General features: G+C 47.5%; 1 protein-coding gene across 1 annotated transcript in view; it reads right to left on the bottom strand.

Moving 5' to 3' along the window:
- Positions 1-13,117, bottom strand: part of LOC144766850 (polyserase-2-like) — a 1,745,029-nt gene that overhangs the window by 183,101 nt on the left and 1,548,811 nt on the right. Inside the window, exons 13-14 of the mRNA XM_078650565.1 lie at positions 7,014-7,170; positions 3,461-3,756 (exon numbers count right to left, since the gene is read on the bottom strand). Of these exons, the coding sequence (XP_078506691.1) occupies positions 3,461-3,756; positions 7,014-7,170 (453 nt within the window). The remainder of the gene's footprint in view (positions 1-3,460; positions 3,757-7,013; positions 7,171-13,117) is intronic.

Here is a 13,117-nt window from a genome sequence, read left to right as displayed (position 1 = left end):
TCCATCCGCAAACACTGGTCCATTCTATCTGACAGCAACTTCCAGATGCCTCCTCCTAGATTTGCGTTTAGGAGGGCATGCAACTTAAAAGACAAACTTGTACATTCTAGGGCCCCATCTATGCAAACTGATCACAATTCTAATATACCTAATGGCCATTTTCCCTGCGGTACATGCTCAGTCTGTCCTCTCACTAAAAAGAGCAAGATCGTGACACTCACATCGGGCAAGGAGTGGGTCCATAATCAGTTTAGCAACTGCAATTCCACACAAGTTGTGTACAGGTTAACTTGTCAGTGCGGCCTACACTACATTGGGCTCACCTCCAGAAAAATTAAGGTGCGCATACAGGAGCATTTGAGCACGATTAGAGCTGGCAAATTGACAACAAAACTTGTTCAACGTTGTTTTTCTATGAAGCATACTTTTCAGTGGACAGTGCTCGAAAAAATCAGGGGATTCCCCCAGAACATAGATGAGATCCTACTATCGAAGGAAGCGCGCTGGATCTATAATGAGAAATCAGATAAGATGGGCATCAATGAAATCATAGAATGGAATAGAATTAAACTGTAGGTGGCACTTTGTCTTAACATATACTCTTAGTGTCTCATACATAATACATGTGGAATTGGTTTCCACTAGGCACTGGGGTTATGAGGACTATGACTTCATTACCTTAATTATTTGCTAGGATACCCTCGACCTAGTAGCTATGAGCCTTTTTGATCATGATTAGAGGAGGGACTACATCACTCTAGTTAATATGATGAGACAGGGTGGAATATAGACACCTGCATCTAGTGAAGGATTGAGCAGTCGCCTTTATGGCATGGGCTTGTGTCACCTTTTTCTGCTTTTTCTCTCTTTTTACTTTGTCTGTTGGGGTTTGACAGCGAATTCTCCCGATAATGTGGCACCGTTGTATAACCCAGTGTGCGTAGGCAGTCCGTATACACCTATGTGTATATATATATGCGCGTGGGTTGACTAGGCAAAGATGGCCGCCGCACCCGGTACTAGTATCACGTGGTCTGCAGTGAGGGGCCCGGTTCCGCCGGCATTTGGCTTCCGGTTCCAGTTTCCTTTTTATCCCCGACAGGCTGTCCTCCGTTACGGCCGAGGAAAGGTGCCTTCCTGGCATGTCACGGTGAGGAGACTCCCGCCAGTATTCCTGCAGGGAAGTACCTCATGTCCGTTTTTTGGAGAGAGTTGAGGCTGGGTTACATCGCTATTAAGAATGCCTTAAGGTGGGGGCATGGAGATGAGCTGGAAACATGCATTATGTCACCATTGTTGCAGCACCAGAGCTAGGATGTATTTTGGGGCCCGATGTAGGTAAATCCCATTTACCGATTTTGAAATACCGAATCCTACCGATTCGGTATTCCAAAATCGGTAAATGGGATGTAGGTCCCAACATCTGGATTCGTTACCGAATCCTTAACAATTCTTAAATTACAGATTCGGTAAATACCGAATCGGTAATGCCCATTCATTCCTATGGGCTTTGAAGCCCATAGGAATGATTAGGCATTACCGATTCGGTATTTACCGAATCGGTAATTTAAGAATTCACAAGGGTGCAGGGGGTGTCACTTTGACACCCTCTAGCACCCCCGAAACGGGCATGTGTGCAATGTGGCACACAGACATGCCCTAAGGGCACGTCTGTCTGTCACATGGCACATGTGTACATGCACAGATGTGCATGTACACAGGAATCGGTTTTTTACCATGGATTTGTATTCCATGGTAAAATACCGATTCTGTAGGCCATGTGCTGATGGAACATTGGCTACCTACATTGCATTTTCGGTAGTTCTACCGAATCGTTATCATTACAGAATCGGTAAATATTACCGATTAGGTAACTTTACCGATTCGGAAATGATAACGATTCGGTAAAATTACCGAAAATGTGCCCCTACATCTCGATAGCCCTTTACCGATCGGAAACGGCCGAAAATCGGTATTCTCGGCCGATTCCGATCGGTAAAGGGCTACCTACATCGGGCCCTTGGTTCCTGCGAATTCCAACTCCGAGTGGTCCGTTATCCACAAAGGGGAGGTTTTTCGCCCCCTTTTTATAGCGACATGAGGTTTAATATGATCTCCAAGGGAGGGCGACAAGCAGACAATATGTCGCGTTGGGCCCCGATAGGTTTTAAATGGTACCGCAGTGGGTTGGATGCGCAGTCAATACAACTACTCCTCTCACCAGTCCTTGTGTCGTTCCTTGCAGGTAACAAATTTTTAAATCAAGTACCTAGGGACATACTTACGTCTGAAGTTTGTGACCTTGATGACATAGGAGCGGCCGGTACGATCGGCTTGGCTGCTCTTAGGTAATAGTTTATTACTGATTACACTTATGGTACCCATGGTGCATTTCTTGCTTTCTTGTGATCTACATGGTTTTTAATTATATTGGTCCACCTGTTCTCTCTTGGCAGCTCGCAATAGAATTAGTGTCCAAACAAAGCGATGTGGCAGCAAGTGAGTGCAGCCCTGAGGAAACTGCTTTAATATAACATAGCAGTGAAACATGTCGGCACTGGCTACAGGTTATGGTAGGCATGACTAGCTACCAGCCTTTTTATAGCACACTCTCACCGCCCTATGAATCAAATTGGTTAAGGGATTGGTGTGTGTGTTTTTAGGCACTCAGTTAATATTATTTGTATTTGTGTTTATCACTAGCAGATTTTTCTGCAATTCACTATATGTCACTTTATATGTTGTTTGTTTTGGACACTACTTTTCTTTCTTATTATATTTCTTTGAGAAGCAAGTGACCACCGATGATGAGACAGGGGCCTGTCTGGAAATTAATTACCAGTTACCCCGTTGGTGGTGTTTCCGTGAGGGGTCATTTGCTTCTCTCACATTTTTTTGCTCTATAATGAGCGGTGTCCAATGTGTGGTGTGGACGAATGTGTAACCTTTTATCATTTGGTGCACTTTTACTAGTTTCTTGCGTGGTGCCCGGGAGAACAGGTTTTTAACTATGGCGGAGAACAGTGCAGTTGTCTCATTATAAAGTGTGTAAGAGACTGGTGGGGAGCTATAGTTTTGCGCACCCTCTTGTAGTCACTGATTCAGGCTTACGCCAGTGGATTGGGTCATATTGTATACTGTGGATTTTGAGTGGAGGGCGACCCTTTCTGTTTTTCCCTCTGAGCTCCTTTTTGTTGAACATAAATTCGGCGGCAGTACACTTACCCAGCAAAATTATTAGGACAACTGATGGTTTCAGTACCACCTCTGTATTTAGGCTTTATCATAAATTAATGGGCTATAGCTTTCACTAATTATGTTACTGGATATATGTTTACGTGTGCTTTTCCTGGTGGCAATCCAGCATGATTGTTGTATGCTTTAATGTGTATTTCCCACTAGCTATGGTGCTTTGGCAACTCCAGGGTGACACGCTAGCATTCAACTCCTTCTTACTTACATCCAGCTTCACGATTGCCCCAGCCAGTGGTCCAACATTTGGATCCGATCCTGAACTGGTGTGAGATGTGTGGCAGGCAAATGGGAACCATGTGTCTGTTGAAGGGAACCGGCGATGACATTTTCACCAGGGCAATATCGTAGCCAGAGGGAAGGTCCATAAAGTAGTCGGTGTCAGTGTAGTTTTCATGAACCAGGATCTCCCTCACTCTCCTTCGCAGCTTGTGTGACGTGTTCTCATACAGGTTCTGAATTCCCAGGATGACACTCCAGATGCTTGGAAAAATCCCAGTGTACCTACGACAACAGAGAGTATATTGTGTAAGATCTTCGTGATTGGGCCTACTAATCATTCAACCTTATTTTGGTGTTGAATTCTACAACCACTGCATTATCTTAAACTCTTTCCTAGTCATAGTGACACACTGTGATCAAAAGTCACCCCGCTTGTCTCCTACCAGAACCTTCTCTACAAATGTCTGCTCTCTGCCAAAGCATAGTGAACCCATAATGATCACCAGTGTGGCTGAAATGCATACTATACACCCCCAAGCAAAACTACATGCACATCCATAGACTAGCCGTAGGTTAGGACTCCACTGAAGTGGTGTTTGTGAGGTCCTTTTAAGGCATGATCTAATACCATTGACAAACTAGCAGCTGGAGGCCACTTGCGCCAGTGTATTTTGGTTTTCTGCAGGGCAATAGCCAAGGCATCATAGTCAACCACTGGTGGCTGATGGCAGGAGTATGGCGAAAAAGGAAAGGCGAGTTAAAAGCGAAGGAGCATTGATCAGTGGAAAAGGAAGAGCTGGGTTACTGAACAGTTCCAAAATAGAGTACTGGAGAAGGATGAATTAAATAATCTACAGAGATGGAATGCAACGATTCTGGAGATACAAGGAAGATGAAGGGAAAGAGACATGAAGGGAGAGAGGAAGAAAAAAGGGTACGTACTGGTGATACAAATTCGCCATCACAGGTTTTTCCATCGAATGCAGACATGTCGGGGCAGATTTACAAGAACTGACGCATCTCTCCATATCAGCAGATATGTCCCAGTTAATTTGCCTCACGGAAAAAAAAACCTTGCGCCACCATGGATGCGTTGCATTTACAATGCGGCGCACCACGGTGCAAGGATTGGCGTGACGCATCTATTGGCGTAAAGGCAATGCATTGCTGGAGTCCTGTCACAAGCGCGACGCAACTCCAGCAATGCTCAGGGGCGGCCTATACTTATTGTGCTGCATCACTCCTTAAGCCTGCTACAAGCGGGCGTAAGGTTTTGACGCAGCTGTGTCGTAAATGTTACTCCGTGAAATCTTGTTCATTTCACTGCGTGACCTTTACGAGGCTTTCTTGCATGGGAACACCCTCCCTGCATACATTATACCTGACCTAGGTATAATGTAGCGCAGGGCTTTACAACGGGACTCATCTCCCTAGATGCGCCACGTTGTAAATATGTCACAACGTGGCGCATTGTTTACTATGCCGCTACGTCACAAAAGTGACCCAACGGCGGCATAAAAGTGTTGCAAGGAGCTTGTAAATCTGCCCCATAGAATATCTAAACACCTGTGTGGGATATCCAAGAACCTCTGTGCATGAACCGGTCCTGGAACAGAGTAGTGCATCTTTCTACATTGACAAGGTGCCTCTGCAGCTGCAACATTTCTATTCTTTCTTTTTCGATTCTTATCATGATGATAGTAAATAAAACAAATCTAAAAATCTAAACAGTTTCAAAAAGCACAAGCATCACTAATGTTGTTATACTGTTTATTATTTTGAGGGCTTTCAAAGATGGTTCTTCAAAAAGCAACAGTTCCTGCAAGCACACACCTCCCGAAAAGGTGAAACAGCGCTGTCACTTTTATAGGGCCAGACCTCTATAATCCAGAATGCATTATAGTGGAATCTGTTTTTATAGTTTGTTTTTTGTTCCCTGTGAAGGAAATTAAATTGCATTAAAACCTCCATTACAAAGGTTCTATAAGGAAGAAGTGGCCCTTTATAAATGTAATGCAGATACCCCAAACGGGAACAGTAATGTGTTCTCTTATGAGAGCTTTATTCAAATAAAGGAATACAAGGTAATTCCTTCAGAGGAATTGGGAGAGCTGTGAGAAATGGGAGGAAAGGAAAGTCAATAAGGATGGCACTCGTAAAATGCTATTGCTGAGGAAAAGTTGGCTTTTTGGAGGCCAGCTTTTGAGGTAAACTTAATGAGCCTGTTTCTGACCCTTGAATTACATTCTCATAAAAAACTATGGCTTCTCTATAAAAACATTTTGAAACTCATCCCTAGATGTTTAGAACATTTAGTAATGTAGGGAAGCAACCAGAGCTAGTGGAACGAGTCTCGAACATCTGGGAGCTACCTGGTCTCAGCAAGCAATGGTGCAGATAAACCACACACACCTCCTTTGGCTGACCAGTGCAGTTATTAAATGAACGGTCACATTTTTAACACAGCAGCAGAAAAGAGGTAATGTTCTATCAATCACCCTAATGGTCATAGCATAACAGACAAATAAGTATACCTTGAAAATGAGCACAGATGAAAGGAGACATATTAGGCACAGACCCTCTTTATTTAATACATGAGAGAAATGTTGACTTTGACCTCTGTAGAGCAGAGGCCGCTGGAGCTATCCTGGAGATATGCTGCCTAGCCAGCTGAAAGGTCGAGACCTGTGAAAGTGCAAACTACATAGTCAGAGCCTACTGGCTTCATGTTTGTCAACTTCAGCATCAGCATCAGCTCCAAAGACGTGGAAGAGGCCATTGTGTGCACTTAGAATGGTCCTGAGAGCTAGACAATTTCCTAAGAAAAAAGTGGGCTTCTGCTTTCTATGGTGCTTTTTTGTGGAAAGATCTTTAGGGAGATCATTCCCTGTCAGGGACTTGCCTGAAGGGGAAGGGAATCATTTTGGAGTGTCCCTATGTGCCATGTGCAAAAATAGTTTCTCAATCTGCTCCCCGTCAGCCTCTAGATACATTCAGTAACCAGAGTTGCGGGCCAGACTCGGAGCGGTGACACCACATGCAGATATTGTGTGGGTCCGACAAGGACCTCTTCTTGCTGCATCTGCAATAGGATTTTAACTCTGAAATCTTTGGAGGACATATTTGGAGTAGACACTGTTGAAAAAATGAGAAATATCATCGGCAAAGTACTCAGAAAAGTTCAATGAGGCAAGGAACAACAGGAGCTAATGCCAGTATGCAGAAGATGATGGTGGAGATTTATTGCTTGGGAAAACATTTCTGAATCCAGTCTGGTGCCTGGAGGATATTCATAAGGTGAGGAATCTGTGGGAAGATATATCCATCAGAAAGAGGAGATTGGAGTAAAAAGGGATGTGGGGAGGGGGTCCAGACTGCCACAGGCGGAGAGCGAGGCTGTCACATTGCCAAGAGGAAGATCCCGTTGGACAGTTTCAAGCATCATTTGTGTTTCATACTTAGAGGGTAAATGAGTACTTCAAGCCGCAACCTCTTGGTGAATGACTCATGGTCCACAGTGCCCTCATCCCTGTACTTACGAAAAGCAGCGAGCAGCAGTCAGCACCCAACGGCTGGAGACCAAGGATCCCCCGCATCTGTGGAGGTCGTAGAGACGTAGGCTGACCTGCCAGGGCCACTCTTCAGCCGGGCTTTCACCAACCTGGCGGGTTCGTCTGAATGGCAGTCGGCCACACACTGCAAACCAAGAAAAGATGGGGGTAAGAAACAAGCACAGGTGCTTCACGCGCAATCACTCAGTGAAACCCAGAAAGCTTGGGGGTTATTGTGTGAAACTAACTTATGCCCAGAAATCCAATAATGGAGTAAGTTAGACTGCAATGAATATAACAAGACTTATTATGTGAAGAATGAGTCAATGTCAGTCACGTAAGGAAAGGTGCTATAAATGCAAAATCCAGATTTTAAAACTACCTCTTTTATTTCACTATATTCTATGGTCGTGGACAAATCACTTTATTTCCCTGTGCCTCAAGTCCCTCCTCTGAAGTAACTGCTAACAGCATTTAAAGAACACTGGACATATAAATAACAAACATTGCCTAGTAGGTATCAAACAAGAACGGGTCTCAACCTTCAATGACATGGGGTTTCAATCAATCAATCAATCATGGCATTTATAGAGCGCACTACTCACCCAGAGGGTCTCAAGGCGCTTGGGGGGGGGTGGGGGGCCGCTACTGCTCAAACAGCCAGGTCTTGAGCTTCTTCCTGAAGGAGAGGTGATCTTGGGTCAGGCGGAGGTTGGTAGGGAGGGTGTTCCAGATCTTGGAGGCCAGGTAGGAGAAGGACCTTCCTCCTGTTGTCGCTCTTCGGATGCGGGGGACGGCGGCGAGGGCGTGGTTGGTCGATCGGAGGTGGCGTTTGGGAACGTAGAAGTTGAGGCGGTTGTTGAGGTAGCTCGGGCCTTGGTCGTGTAGGGCTTTGTGTGCGTGGGTGAGGAGACGGAAGGTGATTCTTTTGTTGACGGGAAGCCAGTGCAGGTCTCTCAGGTGTCCGGAGATGTGGCTGCGTCGGGGGATGTCGAGGATGAGTCTGGCTGAGGCGTTCTGGATCCGCTGGAGACTTTTCTGGAGCTTGGCGGTGGTTCCGGCGTAGAGGGCGTTGCCGTAGTCCAGTCGGCTGGCGACGAGGGCCTGGGTGACCGTCTTCCTGGTCTCGGTGGGGATCCACCGGAAAATCTTTCGTAGCATGCGCAGGATGTTGAAACAGGACGCGGAGACGGCGTTGACTTGTCCGGTCATGGAGAGGGAGGAGTCCAGGATGAAGCCCAGGTTGCGTGCGTGGTCCGTCGGTTTGGGTGCGGTGCCCAAGGCGGGGGGCCACCAGGAGTCGTCCCAGGCGGAGGGCGAGGAGCCCAGGATGAGGACTTCTGTCTTGTCTGAGTTCAGTTTCAGGCGGCTGGTCGACATCCACTCGGCTACATCTTTCATCCCTTCGTGGAGGTTGGTTCTGGCGGCGGCGGGGTCGTTGGTCAGGGAGAGGATCAGCTGGGTGTCGTCGGCGTAGGAGATGATGTTGAGGTTGTGCTGGCGTGCGATGGCCTGCAGGGGGCTCATGTAGACGTTGAAGAGGGTGGGGCTGAGCGAGGAGCCCTGAGGAACGCCGCAGATGACTTCCGTGGCTGCCGATCTGAACGGTGGTAGGCGGACTCTCTGTGTCCTTCCAGCGAGGAAGGAGATGATCCACTCCAGTGCCTTCTCCTGGATTCCGATGTCGCTGAGGCGCTGCACTAGGGTGCGGTGGCAAACAGTGTCGAACGCCGCGGAGAGGTCTAGGAGGATGAGGGCCGCTGTTTCACTGTTGTCCAGCAGGGCTCGGATGTCATCGGTGGCAGCGATGAGGGCGGTCTCGGTGCTGTGGTTGGCTCGGAAGCCTGACTGTGAGGGGTCGAGGGATCCATTCGTCTCGAGGAAGGCGGCCAGCTGCTTGTTGACGGTCTTCTCGATGACTTTGGCTGGGAACGGGAGGAGCGAGATGGGGCGGTAATTTTTTTAAGTTTTAGGTCAGTCAAAGATCAGACTGCTCCCTGCACGTGAAAAACGACTCAAAGAAGGATGCTGTGACAGGACTAAGGGCCAGATGTACAATGCTTTTTAACATGCGCAAATGGGCCTTAGATCCGTTTATACACGCTTAAAAGCATGGGGCCATGTACAAACAGTATTTTGCGACTCACAAACAAATAGCGACTCGCAAAATACTGTTTTGCGACTCGCTATTAGGAAGGGGAGTTCCCTTCCTAATAGCTACTGCAAAGCTATGTACCAATATTTTGCAACCGCAATGAAAAATCTCCTAGTAACCATGACAGAAATTTGAATTCTATTAAGGACGCAGAGGCGAGGATTATGCTCTACTTTCTTTTATTTCCATGCTCAGCAAATTCAACTTCAACAACAAAAAACTACGAGCTCCATCTCTGTTGTAGTCCAAAGGGGTTCCCCATCCTTCAATCAGATGGTGCTTCAGGTCCACGAGGGACTTGCTGTTGCTAATACCCTACCTCTTTCTTGACAGCGATCTTCCTGATCAATATCTTTAATCTGTTTTGGACCCAACAGACCCTAGGGGAAACCAAACAGAAAAACCAACTGAAACTATTCTTTGAGCTATATAAATCCACCAGTACACTAAAGCAGACATTTGCTTGCATCAGTGACCGTAACAGTAAAAACCAAAAAGAAATGGATATACTCAGCCCTTACGTCGAGTAGACGAACCACACCATATTGAGGTCTACATTCAAAACGATTTAAGTCTGGGAGGGAACAGGTCTCTTTGAACCGCGAGTGGGAATAATCCTCGCCTCTGAGTCCATAATAGAATTTAAACTTTCCGTCATGGTTACTAGGAAATTTTTCATTCTATGTCAGGACCGGAGGTGAGGATTATCCTGGTTCAAAGCTTGTCCACCACCAACGACACCATGTTCATGACTGGTTTAAAATAAAATCTTTTAAACATGGAGTCTGACGACCAGTCAGCAACATTTACAATATTTTCCAGTCTGGCGCCCAATGAAAAAGCCTTAGCCTCGTTCTGAGTGTACCTCAAACTGAGAGGTATTTATGCCCGCTACTTGCATCACCCAACTCGATCCAACGAGCTATTGTTGGTGGCGACAAAGCCTTGAAGGGCTTCCGTAGGGAAATCAGAAGTTGACGCTCTCCCGGCGGGTGAATTTCTTCCGTCATGCTCTTGTACTCCTTGAGGCATCTGACAACACACAGCTTCAGGGATTTATCAAAGGCTGGTTAGGACACAATTTTAGAGTCAGATTTAGTTCTGCGTGATATATGGAATGTAACCCCTTCCGGGGTAAAAACACGGCTAGTAATGTTGAGGGCCTTGACGTCCGAAACACGCCTGCAAGACACCAAACATAGCAGCATAGCTAACTTGGCAGAAAGTTCTTTGCGGGAAAGGAACCTATCAGCCTACCAAGATTGGAACAGGTGCAGCACTTTATTAACGTCTCACAAGGAGGAATACCTGGGTTCCGGGGGAAGTGAAAGACGGATACCCCGCAGAAACTTGCAGACCAGAGGATGCTCCCCCACTGGCGCTCCCAGACCCAGAAGGTGCACACCTGAGATTGCCGACCTATAGGAATTCACAGTTTGATAGGCCAGGACTTGGGACACCAAAGAAGCCAAAAAATTAATGACTGATACCACTGCGTAACCCATGGGATCTTGGTCGCTCCGAACACACCAATGGGCCCATCTGTTCCAGACCGATTTATTTTCTTATTCGTGCTGTCAGCCCAAGCCGCTCCCAGTAACTTGCGATCTGCCTCCGGTAGGCCAGGGACTCTCCAGCATTGCCGGAAATCCGCCATGCCACCAATGGCATCTTACCCTTTTGGACTAGCGGGTGCGGATTGCCCTGAGGATCGTTCAGGAGAAAGAACTTGGAGTAGAAGGATTGGAGAATCCCAAGAAAGTTCCAGAAGACGTGGAAACCGCACTTAAGACCTCCAATACAGGGTGATTAAGACCACTTGCGCTTGCTGTCTCCGGACGTGAGTGGTAAGCCGCATTATCATGGCAAACAGAGGCAAGGTGTACCCAGCTTCCTTGGACCAATGGTGGAGGAACGTGTCTGTCGCTGATGCTAGAGGGTCCGTTTCCAACTGAAGAAACGTCAAAGCTGGTGGTCCAACCTGGACACAAAGATGTCCACCAAGAAGGGTCCCCACAGGGTGTGGAGACGTTGAAAAGTCGGAGGCCACAGAGTCATGTTTGACCAGTTCCTGGAACAACGGTCCTCTACCACATTGGATTTCCCTGGGAGATATTCTGCTAGCACCGACACGTTGTGTGATAGGCAGAAGTGCCACAAGTCCTTGGCCAGATCTGCCAACGCTTTGGACTTTGTTCCCCCTAAGTGGTTGATGTACCTGACAGCGGACATGTTGTCCATTTTCAAGAGCATGCTGCAGGAGGCCTTCTCCTTCGTCTGGAGGGCGAAGGACCCCGCCATCAATTTCAGGCAATTGAGTTGGAGCGGACTTTCGTCTATGGACCACTTTCCTCCTGTAAAGGGAGTCCCTGCAGCGTGCCCCCCCAGCCCGATTTGTTGGTGTCGGATTCTATTATGAGGTCCAGCTCGCTCCCGAAGATGGCCCTTTCATTCCAGGCCTACATGTGGTTTAACCAACAAGTCATCTCCGTACGAACTTCGTCGGTCAGAAGGACCTGATCCGAATACTGGAGGCCCTTGTGGAGATGCGAGGCCTGAAGGCGCTGCAACGCTCTGTAATGAAGTCATCCCGGAAAGATCGCCTGAATCGAAGAGCTCAAAAGCCCCACCAACAGCTCTACTTGTCAGAGAGAGGTGGAATGTCCGGCCAGCACTCGCCGCAGTTCCCTGCGAATCTTGGAAATCTTCTAGGCCGGGAGGCTCAAAGTGAGGGACACTGAGTCCACAACGAACCCCAGAAATGTCATCTGTTTGGGAGGGGTCAGAACTGACTTATTAGTTTTGATTATAAATCCCAAACTTTGGAACAGGTTCACTAGCTCCTGCAACTGATATGATAGTCGCACTGCAAGAGGAGTATGTCATCAAGAAATATGATCAGACGGAAGCCCCTGGCCTGAAGTGTTTCCACCACCGGTTTGAGAACCTTGGTGAAGCACCATGGGGCCGACGACAGCCCGAGTGACGAGTGAGTGAGACAGACTCGAACACTTGGTTCCTCCACATGAACAATAGGAAGCGACGATGTGGGGAAAATATAGGCACCACCGTGTACGCATCTTTCAGATCCAAGCGGACCATCCAGTCATCCAGCTGAAGCAGGTCCCGTAAAAGATGGATGGCCTCCATCTTGAAATGGCGGTACACCAACCATTGATTGAAGTCTTTCAAATTGGTAACGGGCCGCTGCCCACCGTCTGCCTTGTCGACTAGAAAGATGTTACTCAGATAACCCCCAGGGTGAAGGTGTGCTGGGACCACCACTCCTTTTTGCATCAGATCCGCCACCTCCTGATCTTTGAGGGAAGCCTGATCGTGTGCAAAAACCAACAGTCGAGGAGGAACATCCTGCCTTGGGGAACTGTAAAACTTGATGTGGAACCCTTGGACGGTTTGTAACACCCAAGTGTCAGAGGTAATATCCCTCCAAGCATCTACGAAACTCCCACCATGAGAGGGGCTAAAGGAGAAATTCTCACCTGTGTTAGGCACGTTGTGACCTCTGCCTTGTCCTCTGCTACCCCGACCTCTGAAACCTCAACGAGACTAGAAGAACTCCTGTCTGGTGGAGTCTTGTTGCTTCTTGCCGGTGCCTCTTGGAGGGCCCTAAGTGAAGAAACGGCCGGTCGAGCGCCCTCTGCCCCGCCGGCCTCAATAAAAACCTTAGTGTTGAAAACTCGCTTTATAGAGGACTGCGCTTTGTCAAGCGAGGTAAAGGTGAACACAAACTTTGTCAGTTCTCTGATAAATGGCTCTCCAAAGAGGCCACCGTGTGCCACCGCTCCCGCATCTGACGTTGCGAGGTCTCCCAACTTCAGATTGACCTTTATCAAAAAAGAACGTCTTCTTTCGGTAGAAACGGCGCAGTTAGCAATGCCCAAAAATACAATGGCACGCAGAGCCCAGTTGGAGGTAT

The sequence above is a fragment of the Lissotriton helveticus genome, chromosome 7 (assembly GCF_964261635.1).
Source record: "Lissotriton helveticus chromosome 7, aLisHel1.1, whole genome shotgun sequence".
NCBI classification, from domain to species: Eukaryota; Metazoa; Chordata; class Amphibia; order Caudata; family Salamandridae; genus Lissotriton; species Lissotriton helveticus.
Note: the sequence above shows the minus strand (reverse complement) of the source record. Positions and strands in the feature narration are given on the sequence as shown.